Below are 24,239 nucleotides of genomic sequence, written 5' to 3' on the forward strand. Positions count from 1 at the left end.
TATTGTTTTTAAAAATATGCTATCAAGATGTAGGCATGATACCATACACCAAGAAGATTCCAGCACTTGGAAGGTGGAGGCAGGAGAATCTACAATTTCCAAGGCCAGGCTTGGCTGGAGATCTGTCTCTAAATACATACACACATACATACATACATACATACATACATACATACATACATACATACATACTTACATAAAGTCATTTTGTTAAGTGCTACTGGCAGAAGCAGCACTTGAATTGGCTGATAAAGGAAGTTGAATTAGCTACATTTGTAACATGTCAGTTACTATTTCTGAATATAAGCTGGAAGTGTATATACTTTTTAAAAAAGTTATATTGAATCTAAATTTTTCAAGTCTATTTGAAATGTATGGCTTAAAAATTTAGTTTTACAATGTTCATCAAGAAATGTACACATTACCTCACTCGTAGCTGTAACCCCTCTGTACAGCATCTATATGATAAAATAAAGTTAAAAAAATCTAGTTTTAGATATTTACAAGGACTTAAGGTGAGTGCAAATTCTTTGAACCTTATTAAGGAAATAACTTTAGCTACTTACTCTGTTTTGTACAAACAGCATTGGCCACCCTGGTACCGTGTTGATAATTATAGAGTAAATAACATTTGTTGCACATATAAGATTGTTAAGTGAAAGCTTTTAGTGTTTATCAAGATTATCTCATCATAGAACAAGAGGACAATTTAAAATATCTTGACATGTTTTTTCTAGTTAATTGCATAGCTTTTCCTGAAAGTACCATCACGTACTCTGCCGTAATAAAAGACTATACTTGTTTCTATTCCTGGAGATGTAAAACAAAAGCAAAACACTGCAACTGTTACTTTCCTTCCATGTTTTTGGCTTTGGTGTTGGAGCAGCGGCCCTTTTGCATCAGTATATTTAACAGCACTGGCATGAATGGAAGACAAGTAGCCTAGTGAATTCTCATCTTGTGTTGCTCTGTTAGTTTTAAAAAATTTCCTTATGCATTATATGGTTACTGGTTATATTTCAATCTTTTACAGGAATTTTAAACAGCTGTCAAGTGACATGGAATTTATGACCATTAATGGAACAACTTTAAGGAATCTGGAAATCCTACAGAATCAGGTCAGGTCAACATGAGGGCTAGTTGATTCAAAATGGTTTTGAAATAAAAATTATAAAGTATGAGGCTGTTCTTCAGAATGCAGGTAAAAATAACAACAATGCCTTTTCTTTTTAAGGATGTTATCAAGCTAGCCTTTTTAATAACCTAAGGATATTTCATCCTGATAGTGTCTGCCATAATTTCTATATTACATATTTATTTAGGAAGATAACTTTGAAAATTAATATGAAGTGAATTTTCTTTGTCAGGTTGATTAGATCTTTTTCTTATATACCTTTAACTTGTTGATAGGTCTGCAATTTCATTACGCAGAATGTAAAACAAGTTACTGTGGTATGCAATTTGACTAGTAAATGTGTCTCTTACTTCAATAATTTTCATTGTTTATTTGTCCTTCATTGATGAATTAGGTAAATGATAGGATTTGTTTATTAAATTAACACTTGGAAGCAAGCACTGGTGGCTCATGCTTATAATCCTAGCTATTCAGTAAGGTAAGATCTGAGGATCAAATTTCTACACTATCCTGTGCAAATAAATCCTTGAGATTCTTATCTCTAATTAACCACAAAAATGACTGAACAAGAAGCATGGCTCAAGTGTAGAACACTAGCCATTCACAACAAGGTTGAGTGAGAGCTCAGGCCCTGAGTTCAAGTCCCAGTCATGGCACCTATCCCCACAAAATGATTACTTGGGAAAGTATGAGGTATTAGGTTGTAAAATTAATGTTATAACAAAGTCATCAAGAAATAAAACTTAATTTCAGATAAAATGCTAATTCCAAATCATTTGGTTAAGTAGTCAGAAATGTGAACCATTTGAATGAAGTGATTGAAAGCTCTTCAGAAATACTTTATCACTGCTGCCAAGTAGAAACTGAATTTGTTTTCCTGATTCTTGGATGAGAGTGAAGTAGTGTACTTCAGCCAGACTTATAGTGCTCATTAACATTTTCATCCTGTCGCTCCATGATGGAGAGGCTGCAGATCTGTTTCACACATTTCCATCAGCTCTGCACATGGAACTATGATAAGAAATGGAGCAGGAATGAGGACATTTCTGGATGAGTTGCTGAAGAAGAGCTCCCACCAAGCTTATAGACATAGCCCTGGCATTCCAATCTTTGCTTGCTCCTGCCACACCTTCCCTATCAGGTCCTACCAGAGTCAGTTCTGAAAACCAGTTTGTAAGGCAGAAGAAACCTTAGGTCAAAATCTGCTTTTCAGTTCCTTCTGCTGTCCAGGAGTGGAACCTTGTAGAGACAGAAGCTGAGAATTGACATCCTCTCTTTGTTTAACCTTGGTCTCTCTTTCCATGGAAGCTTCTGAATAATTTAATCAATTGCCAAAATACATAGAGAGTCCCTTTTCTTTGTAAAAATATCAACATTTATCTTGTGTGAATGAGCCCCTCATTATTAGACATGTGTAACACTTAAAATTTGTTAAGTGGAATAGTTAGGGTCCATGAATACCTAATAGTTTGACACAAATATAACTAGTTGACATTTTTGTTTTTTAAAATTTTTCTTAGACTGATCTGAAGACCAAAGGAAGTTTATTTTGGGTTTTAGACCACACTAAGACGTCATTTGGGAAGCGAAGGTTAAAGAAGTGGGTGACCCAGCCACTTCTTAAATTAAGGTAAAGTGTATTCTTTTTTCTTTCTTTTTTTTTTTGGGGGGGGGGTCCAGTCATGGGGCTTGAACTCTGGGCCTGGGCGCTGTCCCTCAGCTCTTCAGCTCAAGGCTAGTGCTCTACCACTTCAGCCACAGCGCCACTTCCGGCTTTTTTCTTTTTGCTTATGTGGGCTGAGGAATCAAACCCAGGACCTCATGCATGTAAGGCAAGCGCTCTACCACTGAGCTACCTTCCCAGCCCTAAAGGTATTCTTTTTAACCATGTTTCATCTGAAATTATAAAGTTGTAAAATTAAACATGATAAGGTTTTTATGGCTTAGAAAAGCAGTTTTAAGTTGGGCAAAAGTTTTGTATTTTGTAACTGCCAATAGACTGGTGTTCAGATGCTATCCCCGCATCCATCCTCCACCTCTGTGTCCCAGGAGCAAGCCTGTTTGTAGACTGGAAGGAATGGGCTCTGTGAGAGAGTAAGTGGTCCAATTAGTTGTGAGGAATTTGACGGCAAGGCTCAGAAATTAATCGCTGGATGGAGGTAATTTGGTGATTTTGAAGGTGGAGGTGATATGATCACAGCTGGCCTTGGAGAAGGAGGCTACATGGTGGTAATGATGGTGGTGAAGTTGGCAAGTTCATGGAGAGTCCCTAAGGAGCAGCACTCAACCAACCATAGCTTGATGGCTGAAATCCTGAAACAGTGTGACATCACAAAAGCAGAGTTTGTATACTGGGAGCGCCTTCCATGCAGACAGTTGAGTCTTGCCCCTAAAACAGGGATGTCCAAGCTGGGCACTAGTGGCCCATGCCGGTAATCTCACTACTTGGGAGGCTGGGAACTGAGGCTCGTGGTTCAAAGCCAGATGACGCAGGAAAGTCCACGAGACTCTTACTCCAATAAACTACTCAAAAAAAGCTAGAAGTGGTGCTATGACTCAAGTAGTAGAGAATTAGCCTTGAGCAAAAGAAGCTCAGGGACAGTGCCCAGGCCCAGAGTTCAAGCCCCAGGATTGGTAAAAACAAAACAAAACAAAAAACAGGTGTCCAAGAGTGTTTGCACATTAGAACTATCTGGGAGCTTCACCTGGATGCTTGTGTCTCACCATAAGAATTGTAATTGAATTCATCTCTGTTATACATGGGGTGTTAGGACTTTTTTAAAAGCTCTCCAGATGACTGATCATGACTTAGATAAATGTAGGAACACTAACTTAGAACAATATCTGGCACACTATCTGGTACTAGCAGGAGCCCAGTTAATGTGTACTGAATAGACAGCGTTATTTATGGAGTTCATACTATAGATGAGTATTTAGTACTTAGAATCCTGATAGTAAAGAAGGTCCTGAGAGCTTCAGTACTTGTACAGTGTCTCACAGGTGTCTCACAGCTCTAAAACTAGGATGGACTTCAGAATCTGAGTGGGCACTTGCTATTGTCCTGAGCATTGTCCTGGCTCAGCCAGAAAGTGGTGACCCTCCACTTTGTTAGCTGGACAGGCCAGTTCCAACATCAGCCTCAATGGTAAAATTCCTCCCCACAGGTTAGGTAAAGAATAAAATGAGACAGTAATCCTAATGACTATGTTTGAGTTCTTTATTTCATACCAGGCACTTTGCTAGGGGCTTTGTATGATTGTCTCTTTTAAACCTCACTAAGTAGATCCTATTATTAGCTCCATTTCACTCAGGGATTAGTAAGTTGCTACTGTCTTCAGAAAGGAAAAGCAGATGCTACTGTTAATGTGGACTTTGCTCTAAAACACTACTGATGATGATGATTTCCAAGGTGCTTCAATTTAGTAGAGCACTCTGATTTTCTTTCTTGATCATGCTGACCCTAAGACATGGGAAATTAAGAGGTAAAGAAGAAATCCTGGGGGCTGGGAAGTTGGCTCAGTGGTAGAGCACTCGCCTTGCATGCTTAAGGCCCTGGGTTCGATTCCTTAGCACCACATAAGCAAAAAGAAAAAAGCCGGAAGTGGCACTGTGGCTCAAGTGGTAGAGTGCTAGCCTTGAGCTGAAGAGCTGAGGGGCAGCACCCAGGCCAAGAAAAAGAAGATAAAGTACAATAAAATGAGAGCAATTATATATGTAAATATATATCATACACAGAAAAAAAAAAAAAAGAAGAAATCCTGGGGCTGGGGGCTTAGCCCAGCGGAAGGACGCCTGCCCGGCCTGCGCAAGGCCCTGGGTTCGGTCCTCAGCCCTGGAAAAATTTTAAAAAAAAAGAAAGAAGAAATCCTGAAAATGAAAGTTATCTTTTAGTTTAGTATGCATATGAAATTAGGAGACCTCCTGGAACAAAGCCAGGCAAGATGGCTTTGTACTTACTCTGTACTCACTCTGTGGACAACAATGTAGGAATGTCTAGTTGAGACAGTTATCTGCAAATCTGTCCTAGGAACCTCTCATTACCTCTGCACACATGCCAAGGAAACAGGAGTGCAAAGATGTTCTGGCTAATGGAAAGACATCTGCCAAACCACAATGTGCACCATGTTATGTGCTTGCTTGAAACAGACTCACTAACAGATGCTTGTATGTGAATTAAAATTTCTATTTTCAATGTTAAGGCTCAGGAGTACTTGGAGACAAAATCAGTAGACCATGTTGTCTTCTCTTTGGTGCTGAATCCTGGTCCCGTGGGACCCAGCTGAACTCTAGCATTCTCTAGCAGAGCTCTATTCTAGACCAATACACTAGCTCCAAACACAAAGCCATTTGCTTTCTCTTTACATTTTAGCTCATGATTTAAAAAACTTTATTCTCCTAATCCATTACAATGAATTTCAAAAGAATTCTACTTAAATTTTTTTTTTTTTTTTTTTTTTTTTGGTCTGTCAAGGGGCTTGTACTCGGCCTGGGTGCTGTCCCTGAGCTCTTCAGCTCAAGTCTAGTGCTCTACCACTTGAGCCACAGTGCCACTTCCAGTTTTCTGGCGGTTTGTTGGAGATAAGAACCTCAGGACTTTCCTGCCTGGGCTGGTTGTAACCCTAACAATCCTCAGATCTCAGCCTCCTTAGTAGCTAGTATTACAGGCGTGAGCCACCAGTCCCTGGCTTCTAATGATACTTGCAATCTATTAAAAATCTTTAGCAGAGTAATCAGTGCTCTGCTCCGTATTTCTTACTGTTCCTTTTGCCTTTCTGAAGTGCTAACGGAAGTGCCGTGTACATCTCACCAGGCTAATGTTCTGTCTCTGACATTGACAGCCAGATACTATTTAGAGTTTGGTTTTCATCTGTAGTGAGATCATAGGGCTGACAAGAGAATTTAGCAAGATAAAGCATATATCCCCAAGTTCTACCAGTCTTTGCAAGTCATCTGTGGATTCTCTTAGGTCCCTTAAGAGTCTCTTAATTTTAAAGCACTTTGTTTTAGTGTTTGCTTGCATGCTAGTTAATTAATTAATTAATTATTTCTCTTCTCTTTCTTCCCTTCCCTTTCCTCTCCTCCCCTCCTCATCAAGGCTTTAACACTAAGGCCTGTTGCTTTCACTTGGCTTGCTTGCCCAGCTAGGACTCTACCACTTGAGCCACACCTCTAGACCAACATTTTACAGGGTATTTTGGAGTTTAGAACTTTTCTGCCCAGGCTGATCTCAAACTGTAAGCCTCCAGATCTCAGCCTTCTGAGTAGCTAGGATTACAAATATGAGCCTTTGGCATCTGGCTGAGTTTAGTTTTTATTTGATTTCTTTTCATGAGACTGTCACTCAAATCCAGGGTGTTGTGCATGCTAGGCAAAAGCTCTATACTGAGCTACATATCCCCAGCCCTTTTTCTTTGTACTTTTAGCCTCCTTTAGATCTTAAAAACCACAGTCATAAATCTAGGAGAAATTTCTAACCTCATTAAATTTGATTCTATCAAATGACCTTTTTTTGATGTAGAATGTTTTTTTTTCCTTATTCTTACTGACCAGTTATTATGTTTACTGAGTGTTATGTTGCTGCTACTACATTGGCTTTTATAAATAGAGTGTTTTGGTTCTTGTATGTTGTGATCTCTCTCTCCCTTTCTCTCTCTCTCTCTCTCTCTCTCTCTCTCTCTCTCTCTCTCTCTCTCTCTCTCTCTTTCTACATATATACATATATATATTCATCGGTTTTTCCATTTTTGTTTTGTGCTGGGACAGAGACTTGAACTCAAGGCCTGGGTGCTATTTCTGAACTTTTTTTTCTCAAAACGGGTCCTCTACCACTTGAGCCATAGCTCTACTTCTAGCTTTGTTGATGTTTAATTAGAAATAGAGTCTCATGGACTTCCCTGCTTGGATTAGCTTTGAATCATAATTTTTAAATCTCAGGCTCCTAAGGATATAGGTTACAGGCATGAGCCACCAGTGCCCAGCTCAGTTTTTATATTTTTAAACAATATTTTTTCAGTGTACTTTGCTAGCTTCTTGTAGATGAAGTAATTAGTAACTAATTAGGTTTAAAACATTTTTAAAACCTTTTAAAAAGTAAATTACATTGGATTAATTTTTTAGATTTCTCTAGTTTTTTTGTATTGACATGGCTCCATCAATCATATGTGTTCCTGTATGAGTATGTGTATAGTAAGTTTATATATACATTCCTTAAAAAGCTGGGATGAGTTTATATCACAGATATGTCTGTTTTATATATAAGTTGAGTCTTTTAAGTGATATTTTGGGCAAAATAACTTCTGAGGCAGATTTGGTTGTCTCATATATTTAAAGGCTAAGGAAGGGTGAAGCTCAGTGGTAGAACGCTTGCCTAGCATGCTGAAGGCCCTAGGTTACATTCCTAGCACCAGGGGAAAAAAAAGGAAAGAAGGAAGGAAGGAAGGAAGGAATCTAAGGAAGGATGGAAGGAAGATAAGGAAGGAAGGACAAGAAAAGTATTCAGGATTTTGTAGCATACTGTCCATTAAAAACAATATTAACCAGAAGGAAATAGTGAGTTTCCTTTGTGGAGCTTCTTTTTCTACAAACTTTGCATTTTTCCAGGATTCCTTTCAGTGACCTCATTTCACTTTTAATAATAGCAGGGTCTAATCTGTCTTCCTTCCTTCTCTTATAACTCACATGCTAATCGTCATTATCCTTAGCACTCTGGACACTGTACATCTGCTAGGACATCCCATATTATTCCATCTCCTCTCACTGCGTTTATACTTGATGATCTTGTAGAATGTTTTTTTCTCTTCAAATTTTTTTTTTTGTTTTTTGATTTGTGAGTTTTCTTGATGGAATTAGGGTTTGAATCAGGACCTTGTGTTTGCTAAGAAGGTGCTCTACCACTTGAGTTCCACCACAAGCTCTTTTGTATAATTATTTTTGAGATAGGATCTCAAAAACAATCAGAATGTGATATATGATTCTATTTGTGGTGTTTTATTTAAAAATAATTTATAAGAAATACACAGCAAATACACACATAAACTTTTCTAATGGTACATCTTTGCCATCATCATAATCAGATAAAAGTGATATTCTAGCCAAGCCAATCCATATAGACCAATGTTGGAACTGAGAGCATAGTTTTTGTACCAGATCATGTGTTAGAAAGATGAGGAGACAGCCATAACTAACTGCAAGCTTCCAGGATGACAGAGAGGGTCTTCTACTGTTTTGTCTATAGGTAGAGTAAGGAATGGAAGGTGAGTAGATAGAGTAGGTGCATCCCTTCTTAAGGCAAGATCACAATTAACAATTGCACACTATCTCAGTCAGCATGGATCACAGCCTTTCTCTTTTATGTAATACTTTAATATAGCCTGCATTCTGGGAACTTAGGAAGCTAACTATATTTTGATCAACCAAGTACACATTGGCATGTTTGGTAACATTAATGGTAGAACATTGGTTAGGGAAGCTAACTACTAACAAAAAGATATTCAGAGGTTTAATGGGTCCAAGAGAATAGACCTTTCCAGATTGGGATTCTCTTACAGACATTTAGGAACCCCAAAGGCTCTGTGGTCTTAAACATGTGGCTTCCAATTCTGGGCCCTGCAATCAGCAAGAGGGAAGGAGAAAGAGAGAAGAGCATGTGTTTTCTTTTTTCCTTTTTTTTTCTTTTTTCTTTCTTTTCTTTTTTTTTTTTTTTGTTGGTTGTGGGGTTTAAACTCTGGGCCTGGGTGCTGTCCCTCAGCTTTTCAGATCAAGTAATTGAGCCACAGCGCCACTTCCGGCTTTTTCTGCTTATGTGGTGCTGAGGAATTGAACCCAGGGCCTCATGCATGTGAGGCAAACGCTCTACCACTGAGCCCCATGTTTTCATATTTTTAGGAGCCAGGTCTTATACATGTCCCCCTGACTTTCTCCTCTGGCTGGAGCTCATTCTGATGTCTCACTCTATTGTCAAGAAGGAAGACTAGTGAATATCTAGCATTATACAGCCAATGACTGCTTTTTTTCCTTTTCATTGTTGCAATTGTTCTTAGAATTTATATATTTAATTTACTTAAACTTTCCAATCTTAACCTAAGTTGCAAAGTTTCAAAATGTAAAAAGTTAAACCTTGAAATATTTATCTCTGATCGCGGCCCCAGGTCTTATTGGATAAGTCTGGTTATTATTTTACTGTGCATCTTTCCAGAGACTTTCTGTTTTAAAAATAATGACCAAACAAGTAGGAATATATATATATATATATATATATATATATATATGCATATATATATGCATATTCTCTCCTCCTTTGTCATACCTGGGGCTATAATGTACAGAGTCCCTTTGCAGTGTCCCTCAGTTGTATAAGACAGCTATTTTTCATGTGCATTATCTATCACTCTCATGGACAGGGGGTGCTCCTCACAGAATCTGTAATCTACTTCTACAACTAGTAGAAGCTTTTCATGGCAAAGGACATAGCTAACAAGATATATAGAAAGCCCAAAGAATTGGAGAAGATTTTTACCAGCTACCCATCAGACAAGGGCCTCATATCTAAAATATACCTAGACCTCAAAAACTTAAAACAAGATATATAGAAAGCCCAAAGAATGGGAGAAGATTTTTACCAGCTACCCATCAGACAAGGGCCTCATATCTAAAATATACCTAGACCTCAAAAACTTAAAACTCCCCAAAATAAGTTCTTAAAGAAATAACAGCCCAATCAATGAAAGGGCTAAAGACTTAAAGAGAGACTTCTCAGAGGAAGAATGGCCAATAGACACATGAAGAATGTTCAACATCTCTGGCCATAAAAAAATATGAATCAAACTAACATTGAGTTTCTACCTTACCTGAGTTAGAATGGCCATTATTAAAACTAACAGTAGCTGGGCGCTGGTGGTTCATGCCTATAATCCTAGCTATTCAGGAGGCTGAGATCTGAGGATCGCAGTTCAAAGCCAGCCCGGGCAGGAGAGACCGTGAGACTCCTATCTCCAATAAACCACCAGAAAACCGGAAGTGGCGCTATAGCTCAAGTGGTAGAGCGCTCGCCTTGAGCTGAAGAGCTGAGGGACAGCGCCCATGCCCAGAGTTCAAGCCCCACGACTGACAAAAAAAAAGAAAACTAACAGTTAACAAATGCTGGCAGGGGATGTGGCTAAAAGGGAGCTCTATTACATGTTGGTGTGAATATAAACTTGTTCAACCATTCTAGAAAGAAATATGGAGGTTCATCAAAAGACTAAACAAATGACCCAGCAATCCTACTCCTGGGCATTTATCCAATTGCAGCATTGTTTACCATAGACATGGAATCAACTCAGATACAAGTAGATGAATGGATCAAGAAAATATGATGTATATACACAATGGCATTCTACTCATTCATTAGAAAGAATGATATTGTAGCATTTATAAGAAAATAGGAAGACTTGGAAAGAATTATATATATTTTTTTCTCTTTCATGATGAAACTTTATTCAAAATAAATTATTGAGCTGTCTTTATGTAAAAAAAACTTCAGTTTGCAAAGCATTTAGGTAGTGAAATGGAAATTTCATCTCAAAATTTATCTTATGAAGTTAATAAAAAGAATGGAGATGTATCAGTTTCTCCTGTGAGTGGTAACAAGTAATATTAATTTTCTAACCTTGTTTTAAGAACAAAATATTTTACTTAATATAACTATTTGCAATAACTAGTAAACATCTAGGATAATCTTACCAGACAAGCAGATAAGGTCAAAAGCTATGTACATATGACCATATAAGATGATGCTAAGTGAAATGAATCCCAAGATAGGGACACAGGAGGTTTTTTCATTGTTGCTGTTTTTTTTTTTTTTTAATTGTATTTTATTTTATTTGAGAACATACTGTACAGAGGGGCTACAATTACATGGGCAGGATAATGCATACATTTCTTACCAAGCATTGCAGCCTCCTCCTTTGTTTACCCTTCACTTCCCTTCCCCGCCTCCCCCCTCCCCCCACCCAATTTTACCCCCCTCCCCCCACCCAATTATACCCCCCTCGCCCCCCCACACCGACATTGTAAAGCTGGTTTTGACATGACATTTTGTACTTCTCATTGTTGCAACAGGTCCACCTGAATCCTTAAACGACTTGTTTGTCCCCATCTCCTCCACATGTTATACTGACATCAAATATAGTGAAAGCGGGGGTTACACTGTGGGGGAGGGACATACAAAGCAACAAAGAAATAATCTTATAAATGCGTTAGAAACACATGCATGAAAGAAACGAAAACATTAAAATACATATTTAAGGGTTCATTTTCCTAACATCACATTATCTGACCTTTTCCGCTTGACTCATACCTATACTAGATATTGCAAATAAGGGAAACCATGGGACCTATGCTTCTTTGGGCCTGGCTTACTTCACTTAATATAATTTTTCCCAAGTTTTTCCATTTCCTAACAAATGGGGCAATGTCATTCTTTCTGATGGAGGCATAGAATTCCATTGTGTATATATACCACATTTTCTTGATCCATTCATCTACTGAGGGGCATCTGGGTTGGTTCCATGTCTTAGCTATGGTAAATAATGCTGCAATAAACATAGTTGTGCTAGTAGCTTTAGTGTGGTCTTGTTTGTAAACATTTGGGTAAATGCCCAAAAGTGGGATTGCTGGATCATAGGGGAGATCTATGTGAAGTCTTTTCAGGAACCTCCATACTGAGAAAGAATTATAGTAAGCGAAGTAAACATACTGAATGATTTAAAATACACACATACACACATACACTGGGATATGATGAATTATATAGGTCTCGACATTCACACAGTGAGGCCAAAGGAGGAAATACATAGGAGTGGTTGACAAAGGCTCAATAGTTATGATCTTATAAAATAATATTTATGACATGAACACCAAGAAAAGGAAATGAGACTTTTTTTAGTTGATGTTGTTGCTGTTTTTTCTTTTTTCTTGTATCTTGTTTGTTTGTTTGTCTTTGGGCGTGTAGGAGGGGCACAGGAAAGATGGAACAAAGGGTGAACAAAAACAACAGTGGTAGTCACTAGATACTAGATGGAAAATGAACAGTACATCTTGTGGGTGGGGATGGAGGGAAAAAGTGTGAGTGAGGGAAGGGGAGACATGATTCAGAAAGAATTGTATTCATTACCTGATTCATGTAACTGTAACCCCTCTATACATCACCTCCACAATAACAATAAAAATAAACAACTAGTAGAAACTGTTCAACACCCTATAACTCAATACCATAGCTAATGGAAATGAAAGGAGGCTTTTAGAATACAAATTGGATTTTTAGACAACTGCTCAAGAGAATTGAGGATATTAAGTTTTGTGCTTGGCACTTAAATCACATAAATAAATAAGTAAAATTAAGGGACTAGAGACCTGTTTGTGTGAGGCATTAGCTCGCACAGCTTGGTGTGATTTTCTGAAGCGCCAAGTACCTTGAGGTGGCAGTTAATTCTCTTGAATAATTAACTAGCTCTTATTTTGGTAAACCCATATGTTTGAAGTATAATGGTTATCTTTTTAAATGACCAGGCAATAGAATGTTACATATTTCCTTCTACTTAAGATTTAATTTATACTCACCGAACAAAATGCCAGGCTTAACTCTGGAATGACTTGACTGGGAGGCCCTGTTAGTCATTTGTGGTTACCCATGTTCTGCGAGCCTGCGGACACCCAGGTGGAATGGTTTACTCAGCCCAGCGCACACGTGACTGCTCATAAGTGGAGAATGGGGTGGGAGGTGGCGCGTACCTGACAGCCATGACTGATTACTCTGGCTCCATGCCAGAGCTACTACTGGCAGCCACTGCCAGGAGAAAAGTGGACCCCACGGGTTCTCCCTTACCCATGTGTCAGCGTGGATTCACCAGCATCTCTTGGTGAGCTAGGCAGGAACTTAAGAGTTGGCCTCTGCTTTGTTTTGTGGTATCTGGGCCCTCAGTGAAATCTAGATCAGCTTGAAGGACCAGCAGTAAATGGTAGCTTTTCCTGTAGCTGAGGAGGGGAACACAGGGAGCATGAGGACAACAAGGAGACCATGTATGTTTTCCCTTCTTGGCTTTCCAGTTTTGTCCCTGTCCAACTTCATGGTAATAGTTACCAGTTACGCTGTTTTTGAGTAATAGCCACACACAATAGTTGCTAACGTCATCATCCAGTTCATCTCCAAATGTGAAGGACTCTGCTGACACCCACATATTGTCCTTGGATCTTAGGTGGTAAAGAAGAATCTCTGTCATCCCTAGGACGTTAAGTCCTTTTTTTCTTTGTATCCAGGATGAAATTCTTTTCACTGGTTTATTATAGCATTGTAAGAACTGTTACTACTATAGGGAATCTTGGAATAATACTGTTACCATTGTCTTTTTGGCAATACTATTTCTTGCTTTGCTACCTGTCACATCACCAAATCTCTCTCACTGCTTGCACTTATAGAATGATTCCTTATTCTGGTAGTCTAAGTATTGCTTTATTAGAGTTTCTTGGAAAGTCTCCTAACTACTTTTAATTAGAAAATGATTCTAAGGTATATAAACTTAAGAACATTTTATAAGTCATTTTATTCATTTGCATTTTTTATCTACCTATAGAGGATACAAATGGAAATGCAATACCTAGTGATGGGAAATTTGTGGTTAAAAAAACAACCACATCCCCTTTTACTTTCTCCTTGCCTGTTTAGACATCTATAATTGGTAATAACCTGCTTTTTCAATGCAGCCTATTAACCACTCTCAACATAGTGGTTTATATAGTATTTCTGATCATTTCTTGCCAGATGGAGTGCTTGAGAGTGCAGGGCTAGTAAATTCCTCCTTGTTTACTCTGCACAAAATACGATTGTGTATTTATGATTTAGGGTTTGTCATTGTGTCGTTATTTAGAAATATTTTTGTGTGTAGTTGATTCCTTACCATGCTGATCCCTTACCATGCTGTTCTTTGTGATATCTACAAACAAATTTGTACCAATGATTATGAGATCAGTTAACATTTAATGAATGGTTACTAAGCAGCAGGCACTGTTTGCCAAGTGCTTGACATGTATTATTGAATTCTCACAGTAACACCAAGAGTTAGGACCCATTGGTGTTCTTGTTTTACTGATAGAGAAACTAGGGCATGGCTAAGTAATTGGTGAATGACAAAGCTTGGATTTGAACTGAGGCTGCCTGCCTTCGGAGCCCAAATTCTTAACCTGTGAGCTAGAGAAGACTTGATTTAAAACCAGAATGATTGCTAGTGAACATGATGCTCTTGCCTGTGCTGATCCCAGGCTGGAATAAAAGCTGCTTCCTTTGTAGATTTTTTTTTTTTGGGGGGGTCCGGTCATGGGGCCTGAACTCTGGGCCTGGGTGCTGTCCCTCATCTCTTCAGCTCAAGGCTAGGGCTCTACCACTTGAGCCACAGCACCACTTCCGTTTTTTTTCTTTTTGCTTATGTGGTGCTGAGGAATCGAACCCAGGGCCTCATGCATGCAAGGCAAGAGCTCTACCACTGAGCCACCTGCCCAGCCCCCTTTGTAGATTTTTTAAGGTTCCAAATCAACATAGCACAGTCTTTACACTCTCTAAGAGTTCTGTAGAATTTATGTCTGTTCAACTTTGTTTCTGGGAAAGTTCATAATCATGGTTTAGATTTTTAATAAATTCTTTGCTCTTATCTTTCCATATTTTGGAAAGCCTCTAATTCTTGAGACAGTAGCTGTCTGTGTAGGCTGTCTTCTGCATTCACAGATGGCATCATTTTATCTATCTTCAAACCATCTGTGGCACCAACCCTGTCTATTCCAATTGGTGTCATCTTTCATTTATGCAGGAGTGAGTTATTAAAGTAAAACTTTCTATTTGTATGGCATTTTGGGTAAATGTTGGAGTAAAACATTGATTTATTTTGTCATAACAATCCTATGCCAAGAAAATTTATTTATTTTTGGCTTCATCTTGATTTACTTTATACAGTCTTTGGAGTGGAATCCAGCAACTGTTTATTGCATGCATGCAGTTTTGAAACTGTAGTAATGAAGACATGATCCCTGACCTTACTGACTTGATAGTCTAGTAGGGAAGACAGTGTAGTAGCAAATGGAATTGAAAAGAGAAAGTGCATGATAATGGAAAAGGGCAGTAACAGGATTAAATGTGGTCAGGGCATCTAGAAAACTGGTAGTGGGAGAGTTGGTAGAGTGGAGGTTAGTGGACAGTTAGGAGGAGGAAGTGTCTTTCTGTCAGAGCAGCAAGTGAACTTGGAGTGGCCAAGGTATTAGAAGTGATTCAAAATCTGACTGGATCTTAAAGTGGAAGTGAGTGATAGGTGATTTGAAGTTGAGACTTCACGGGTAAGCAAAGATCTTGTAGGCCAATTAAGGATTCTGGATTAAAGAACTTAAGTTTGGTGGCAAGTCATCAAGGAGCCTAAGGCAGATGTGTGCCAGAATGGCTTTGAGTTTTAGGAATATCATTCAGGCTGCAGTGTGGAGAATGGGTTACAGATGGTGACAGAGTAGAGGTGGGACAAAAGTTAGGAGGTTGTTTCACTTGTCATTGGGATAGAAGTGATTTTGGCATAGACCAGGAAAGTGGCATTAGAAATGGAAAAAGTAGTTGGATTTTTGGGACTATCTTGCTAAGAATGGAAAAGCCAATTTAGATGTCTTAAAAGCTTGATTGTGTTTGATACAATGAGTCAGAGAAAAATGAAACAAGAATGAGACCTGAAGGTGGTATAGTGGCTCTGAATTGTGGCAAAGCATGATCTCACAAGGAACTTATACAGTCACTAAAGATGAAAATATTCCCCTAATTATAAAGCAGATGGTCTGTCATCTAGGCATGCTACTAATTAATATAAAGTTTACCCTTCATGTTAGCATATGAAATACCAGCAGAACTTAGAAAGACAAACTTGTTTATTTACCTTATGTCTTCTTTTTCACCAAAACGTCAGGTTATTCTTTCATCCACTCATTTTACATATAGTTATTTATTTATTTTGGATGCTGTTACTTGTGCTTGAACTCAGGATCTTGAATGTTTTCAGTCTAATTGGAGATAAGAGTTTCTTGGATTTGTCTGCTGGGCTGGATTCAAACTTTAATCCTTAGAGCTCAGTTTCCTGAGTAGCTAGGATTCCAGGTATGAGACACCAGTGCCTGGCTCATACACTTACTTATTTAAAGTAAACCTTACTGAGTGCTGGGCTTTTTATTACTAGACATATTTATTATTTCAGTTATTAATATTACCTATCGGTCACTCCTAGAACTTTGATGTTTTCAGGTACTTAATGAGCCACGTGTTACTTATGATACACTTAGCCAATCAGGTTTCCATTTTAAGTTGACTAGCTTCACCACCCCTTCCCAAGTAGCCCATCACTTGCTATGTATCACTGCTGATAAAGTCTGGCATCCCTAATCCTCTGTGTCTCCTGAGGCCATATTATCTGTATTTTGTACTGCGACTCTCCTCCCTAACCACCATTAGTCAACACTTGATTGGTTCAAGTTGTCTCGTTGCTCCTGGTGGCAAAGACAATACAGCTTATATAGCAAACGCATCTGCATTAGCGAAGACAATACAGCTAGCAAACACATCTTCAATCACAGTGGTTTAAATATGACAGGTTTATTTCCTACTAGCAAGTTTATTTGGTAACAGATGTGAAAGTGGGAGATTTTCTGTCTTACTCATGAAGTTGGACTGATAGAGTCGACCATGTGGCTTACAAAACTGCTTTGAGCTTAATATCTAGCTGGCAAAGATCTTACTGTGTGATCTCCCATAGAAGGTTTCTTTGGGCCAGGGCTCAGAAGTAGCTTACAGTATTCCTATGCTGTAAAGAATTCAGATGCATGGCCACACCCAAATGCAGAGGAACCTGGAAAGTGTATTTTGTGTTTTCTTTGTGAACTGGTCTCTGCCACAAACCAGTTAGTAGTAAGAGGGAAGGAAGGACCATACATCTTTCTTGTGCTTTGTAAGTGGCTGTGACATTAAAATGAGAAATGTAGTCAGGTGTTGGTGGCTCATGTCTGTAACTTTAGCTACTCAGGAAGCTCAGATCTGAGGATCATGGTTTGAAGTCAGCTGGATCAGGAAAGTCCTTGAGACTCTTATTTTCAATTAATCACCCACACAAAACAATAGCCAGATGGGGAGCTGTAGCTCAAGTGGTAGAGCACTAGCCTTGAGGGGAAAAAAAGCTCAGGGACAGCACCTTAAGTCCTAAGTTCGAGCCTGAGGGACACACACACACACACACACACACACACACACACACACACACACACACACACACACACACACACACACACACACACACACACACACACACACACACACACACACACACACACACACACACGTGTACATTCTGACTTTCTAACACACACACACATCCAAGTGTACATTCTGACTTTCTAGCTTATCTAATCACCATTATTCTGTTCTCACAGGGAAATAAATGCCCGACTGGATGCAGTGTCTGAAGTTGTCCATTCTGAATCTAATGTGTTTGGTCATATAGAAAATCATCTATATAAATTGCCTGACCTAGAAAGAGGACTCTGTAGCATTTATCATAAAAAAGTAAGTTTCATAAAAATAAAATCTATTAAAGTTCATAATAATTCAGTATGGGGACTTCAGATGTTCAAGGAAAATCATGTGAGATTTCATTGTTTTTATTATTTTATAAAAGATTGCAAGTAGCATGAGAAATTAGCTAACTCCTCAGAAATTTTAATTGTACAAATTAAGGTTGTTCCAGTTTTTGCTTTGTAAAAGTAAAGTTTTCCCACTTAAAACCACAGCAACATAAGTATTCATACTATTATAATAAGAAAAGTGTAAAACATTATCAAAACAACAAATTTACTTATAAAAGTGCTACTGTAGAAGAGAGATGTCTTTTGATCATAGGTTCTTATTAAACAAAGGGAAAATCTGCTGATATTATACTTCTGAGGGGATTGGTATACCAATGAGTTTGTATAAAAAAAGTGTTTAAGAAGATTATTTTGATTTTTATCACTTAGTTTTATAGATTAAGTGATTGCACTGGCTTTCCTATGGAGTACACTAATTTACTTTATCATCAAAATGTTTCTGAATTTAAGCCAGGCACAGAAGCTCACACTTGCTATTTGAGAGGCTGACAACAAGAAAAACCACAGTTCAAAGCCAGCCTGGGCAAAAATTCATATGGCTACATCTCAATCAGTAAAAAGCTGGACATGAATGACCAGGCCTGTCATCCTAGCTACATAGCAAGTGTAAATAGGAGTACTGTAGTCCAGGCTGTCCCTAGCAAAAAGCAAGACCTTTTGAAAAATAATGAAAGCCAAAAGGAATTGAGATATGGCTCAAGACATAGAATTCCTACCTAGCAAATAAAAGGACCAGAATTCAAATCCTAAAAATGCTCCAAATCCTTATTTTGTAATAGCTATATTTGTAATAATTGTTAATAAATAAACTTCAAAACTGGTAGTTTTTTGTTTTTTTTTTTTGTTTTTTGGTGGGAATATGCTGGTTCTGGAGCTTGAACTGAGAGAGCTTAGGTGCTACTCTGAGTTTTTTTGCTCAAGGCTAGCACTCTGCCATTGGAGTCACACCTTCACTTCTGGTTTTTTAGTGGTTAATTGGAGATAAGATTATCACAGACTTCCTGCCCCGCTGGCTTTGAAGCAACCAGGATCCTCACATCTCAGCTTCCTGAGTAGCTAGGATTACAGGCATGAACCACTGGCATCTAGTTCAGAAGTGTTTTACCTTTTGTAGAAGCTATTTACATATATTATATCCTTTGTTCCTTGCAAAAAGTATAGCACTGGGAAGATACTGTTTTTTAAAAATCACTTTCTTACTGTTAGGAAGTTATACATAATGCTGTGTATTTAAAATGTTACAATGGGGTTATCATATTGGCTAATACAGCGTTGCCAATAGAGGGTTAGTAACTTGCTAGTGACAGAATTTGTATTTAAACCTTGACTACATTTTCAGTGTATGGTTTGGAGGCTACTGCATTCAATATGGTTGTCTTTAATGTCACTGTATCTCCCTCCTGGCTCTTGACTCTTTGAGCAACTTTTATTTTTTTGCCCAAATTGAAATATTTTGCCAATTTAATAATTTCATTGTACTACAATTTTTATATGCTCCAATTTTAGTGTGACCAAATTTTCATTAGTGTTTACTTTTGTAAGGTCTCCTTTTTCCAACCAAGTTTTACTAGAGTGTTAAATATTGCCTCTGAGAATTTTTGTGGTGCTCAAGAGGACTTACGTAACTGTTTCAAATATGCTTCAGCTAAATTTGAAAACTAAGTACAAACCAGATTTGGGAATACTAATCCAGAGAAAAAGATGAGTTGAGTAGGTTGTGTGGTCGGTGGAGTCTGTTGCAGTGTTTCTTGGTTTGCTGTGTTGTTTGCTGGCAAAAGCAGAAGCCCTGCTGATATTAGGAAATTTTATGATCAACTCTTTTGGGACTACAGAGGACTGCCAAACCATGTGTTACTTTGTATCCTTGGCCTAGTAACTGACATCAGTGCATATTACCTTTCATTAATCAATAGATCTGCAAGCCCTTGACTTCACTAGTTGAAAGCATTTATTCATTGACAGATGTCAAAGATGGTTGATTTTCTTCAGAGAAAATAGGAGCAGAACAAAATTTCTTTTCATTATTAAGGAAAAGAGCAAAGTCAAAGAAAGTGTCCATAGCAACAAGATGGCAGCAGCATCTATGCTGCTTTGATTTCTGTCACATCTTGCTGCCTCTCTTTAAACTTCACTTTGATGTTTGCCTTTTATAAGGTTTATGTATTTATAAAAAAATTCCAGTAAAAATTACAACCTAATTTGTTTTAAGAGTGACCAATACAACTGCAAGAATGGCTTTATTTTGAAATGTCAAAATGTATTTTACTGAAGGAACTTATGACTCATTCAGAAACTGTTCCTAGGTACTGTTTTAATATTTAGAATTTGCCTCAAGGTTAGTTTGAAAAGTGAAGAGTAGAAATGATTTGATAGTAAACCAATGTAAGAAAGGCTGGCTGCTTGAGATCACTTTTTAATAGATGAGTTAGTTGACATCAAGCACATATCCGTTTTTTATTACTAATATTACTCTAAATGAGCTTCTACTGCATATGCCAATTATGTGAAAGTTAGAAGGTTGTGGAAGGGGAAATCCTAGGTCTGGTGGCTGTGGTCAAGTGCCACAGAATTTACACACATAGGTTGTTTTTGTGGTAAGAATGACAGTAGAGCCAAACTGGGCTGATCCTGGAATAAAACAAATATTTCCAGGACAATAATACTTCACATCCAAATCCTAGAAAATAGTACCAGTTATAGGAGCCTGAAATAAAATAAACATTTCTGTGACAATAAAACTTTACATTCAAATCTTAGGAAGTAGTGCCAGGAATCCATACTAACTTATCTGAAAACTGCTTTGTAAGGAAGTAAGTATGGTTGGTGAATATACTTAGATAATAGCACTTTGCCAGTGTTGAGAGGGGAGTGTTTTCAGAATCTTGTGGGTAGAGATTATTCCTTAGCCAGGCTGAACTAAGCTTGAAAGCTTCATTTTCAGTGTAGCTCTTAGGCTGTGGTCCTTCTAGTGCACTGATAACATTGCCCTACACCCTACACTTACAGATCTGATCTGAAGTGTTCTTATAGAGAAGTTTGCTACTGGAATTGAGATTGAACACAGAGAATCCAGAGCAGCCATCTCAATGCAAAGGTGCTGAGGGTCTTGTAACTTTACATTCTGCTTTTGTTATAGTTCCTTTGAGTTCTTTCACTTAAAAACCTGCCTGGCTGGGTGGTGGTGGCTCACACCTGGAATCCTAGCTACTCAGGAGGTTGAGATCTGAGGACTGTGGTTTGAAGCCAGCCTGGTCAGAAAAGTCCCCTTGAGACTCTTATCTCCAGTTAACCACTCAAAAATCAGAAGTGATGCTGTGGCTCAAATAGTAGAGTGACAGATAGCCTTGAGCACAAAGAGGCTCAGGGACAGTGCCCAGGCCCTTAGTTCAAGCCCTGTTACCAACAACAACAACAACAACAACAAAACAAAACAAAACACCCAAAAGAAAACCCTGCTTGCACACTAAGAGCTTCATTACACTCCTGGTTTTCACCTTGTTCCTGTTGCTGACGTGATTTTTGCATCATGGCTAAGCCTGGAAAAACACATCCCTTTCTTGTCTCCCAAATTACAATAATCACAGAAGCCTGTCATTTAAAAATTATATTGAAAATGTTTATATCCAGTTCTTTACTCATTGGCTAGTGGCTAAGAACCTTCCAGGCACTTATCCACTGTAGCTTTCTGTGTTGGCATGCAGTGCCTTTCCCAGCTTTTCTGGAGAAGAGGCACTTTGAGGTACTCTTTGAACTCAGCTTTTCTTTAGTTGACCTAACTTCTTAATTGACCTAACTTCCTTTCTTAATTTACTTCCTTCCTCTCTTATGGTCAGTAATTATTGTTTTGGATATACTCTTAGAATTAATACTATATATAGCATATATAATATATTCTCTATATATGTCTTATCATTAATTGAACTGGGACATTCATGTTAATATGTTTATTTGCAAAAAAAATAATTCTATCAGTTTTGTATACAAGTACTTTCTGCTAGAAGAGAGCCTTCTGACCTGATCCAGCCTGATCCTGGTTGGTTTCTATACCCGACATAAGTACCATCTTAGATTCCTTTTATATTACTTGAGTTGACCTCTTGCCCTCTGTATCCCATGTTGTTTTCTTCCTGTAATCCTTCATTTTGGCAGAGTGAACCCCAAGAAGCTTCCTGAGAGAGAGTGTTAGAAATAATGTTTTGAAACTTGGATATCTAGAAATGTCTTTTTCTTTCCTATTCGCACATTTGATTGGTAATTTGTCAGACTATAAAACTCTAGGTTATAAATTATTTTTCTTTAGAAATTTGTATTACTCCATTTTCTTTTAGCCTCTGTTATTCTTGAGAGAAAGAAGCTGTCTTGCTTGCTGACTCTGTGTGACTTTGTTTTCTTCTTTCTTCTTCACTTTATTTAGAAGATACTTTATTTTTCATTCTTATTGAAGTATGTTTTCAGATCATTTGTGTGTATGCTGGTCCTGGGCTTGAACTTAGGGCCTGTGTACTGTCCCTGAGCTTTTTTGCCCAAGGTTAGCACTCTACCACTTGAGCCATGGCTCTACTTCCAGCTTTTTGGTGGTAATTGGAGATAAGAGTTTCAAGACTTTTCTGCTTGGGCTGGCTTTGAATTGAAATCCTCAGATCTAACCCTCCTGAGTAGCTGGTGGCCTGAGCCACCAACATTTGGCTCAGATAAATTCTTTAGAGTAGGATTTAGTCAAAGGCTATGTGCATTTTTTAAATTATGAAGATATGCCAATTTACTAGTAGTATATAGAAGTGGCTTTTTCTCACACATCTGTTTTTGAATCTTTGACATTTTGTTAAGTAGGAGAAAAACAAAGGCGGAGGTAACAATGCTGGACAAGAAATTTACTCATTACCTTACTTATGTAACTAACCCCTCTGTACAGCATCTCTACAATAAAATTAAAACAAATTAAAAAACCCAAATAACTATTTTGTAGTTTTAATGTGCTTGTCTTTCCATATGTATATAGCTACTTACATGTCTGTTTGACATTCTCTCTCTTCCATAAGCTGTATGTTTAATATGTTTAGTCATTATTTTTTGGGTTATTCATCATTTTCATGCTAATTTTTTTAAATTTTATTTTATTTTATTTGTGAACATACTGTACAGAGGAGTTACAATTACATGGGCAGGATAATGCGTACATTTCTTACCAAGCATTGCAGCCTCCTCCTTTGTTTACCCTTCACATCCCTTCCCAGCCTCCCCCCTCCCCCCCAATCTCAATCCTTCTCCTTCCCCCCCTTCCCCCCCCCCCCCCCCCCCCGCACCGACGTTGTAAAGCTCGTTTTGGACATGACAACTTGTATTTCTCATTGTTGCAACAGGTCCACCTGTATCCTTAAACAACTGGTTTTTCCCCATCTCCTCCACAAGTTATACTGACATCAAATATAGTGAAAGCAGGGGTTATACTGTGGGGGAGGGACATACAAAGCAACAAAGAGATAATCTTATAAATGCGTTAGAAACACATGCATGAAAGAAAAAAACATTAAAATACATAAAAATATGGAATGCTTCACGAATTTGCGTGTCATCCTTGCACAGGGGCCATGCTAATCTTCTCTGTATCGTTCCAATTTTAGTGTATGTGCTGCCGAAGTGAACACTTTCATGCTAATTTATAAGAGTTTATTGTTAAAGAGGATTTTTCTATTTCTCTCATATGAACTTCAAATATTTTTTTCAGAACTGGTCTTTATATTTGTGACATGGATTAGATAGCAAAATTAATGTAAACAGTGTACTTTTATTTCAACTAGTTGTACAAAGGGGTTTCAATTCAACAAGTCGGTTAATGAGTACAGTGCATCTTGATCAGTGTCATCCCTTTCATCATTCTCCTTCAAAATTTTAAATATTTTCAAATGAGAAAGAAAATCCCAAACGAGTATTGGCTTTATTATTTCTTGCTCAGATTCTTTTTTTCAAAATATTGTCAAGATGATGTACAGAGGGGTTACAGTTACATAGTGAGGTAGTGATTACATTTCTTGTCTAACTCGCTACCCCTTCCCTCATTTTTCTCCCTCTTTACTTCCCTCCAATCCCTGCCCCCTCAAGTTGTACAGATCACTCCCAACATATGTTTTGTGAGTATAGCATAGGTTCCCCCTTTGTCCTTTGTCTCACCATTTTGTTGTTCCCCATCCCTTCCCTAATACCCAGGGTACCAAAATCAAACACAGTGACAATAGGGAATAAACCATATGGGGGAACACAAAAGCAAAATAAATCACATATTACATTGAGAATTAAACAACAAAGACAAACCTCTTGTGTCCATGTCTTGGAGTTCATTTTGCTTAACATCATCTTATATGATCATATGTACATAGCTATTGAGCTATTCTGCTCAGCTCAGATTCTTTTCTTTTCTTTT

The 24,239-nt window shown here is 38.0% G+C and overlaps 1 protein-coding gene and 1 non-coding gene across 3 annotated transcripts in view; one reads left to right on the forward strand and one right to left on the reverse strand.

Moving 5' to 3' along the window:
* Positions 1-24,239, forward strand: part of LOC138807208 (DNA mismatch repair protein Msh3-like) — a 173,953-nt gene that overhangs the window by 56,639 nt on the left and 93,075 nt on the right. For both annotated transcript variants that reach the window (XM_069992792.1, XM_069992793.1), the window contains exons 11-13: positions 1,034-1,118; positions 2,656-2,765; positions 17,609-17,741. In XM_069992792.1, coding sequence (XP_069848893.1) covers positions 1,034-1,118; positions 2,656-2,765; positions 17,609-17,741 — 328 coding nt within the window. The remainder of the gene's footprint in view (positions 1-1,033; positions 1,119-2,655; positions 2,766-17,608; positions 17,742-24,239) is intronic.
* LOC138807219 (U6 spliceosomal RNA) lies at positions 23,360-23,466 on the reverse strand. The gene has a single exon (XR_011366089.1). It is a non-coding gene; the product is annotated as a U6 spliceosomal RNA (small nuclear RNA).

The sequence above is a fragment of the Dipodomys merriami genome, unplaced genomic scaffold (assembly GCF_024711535.1).
Source record: "Dipodomys merriami isolate MVZ:Mamm:240054 unplaced genomic scaffold, mDipMer1.0.p SCAF_416, whole genome shotgun sequence".
Taxonomy (NCBI): Eukaryota; Metazoa; Chordata; class Mammalia; order Rodentia; family Heteromyidae; genus Dipodomys; species Dipodomys merriami.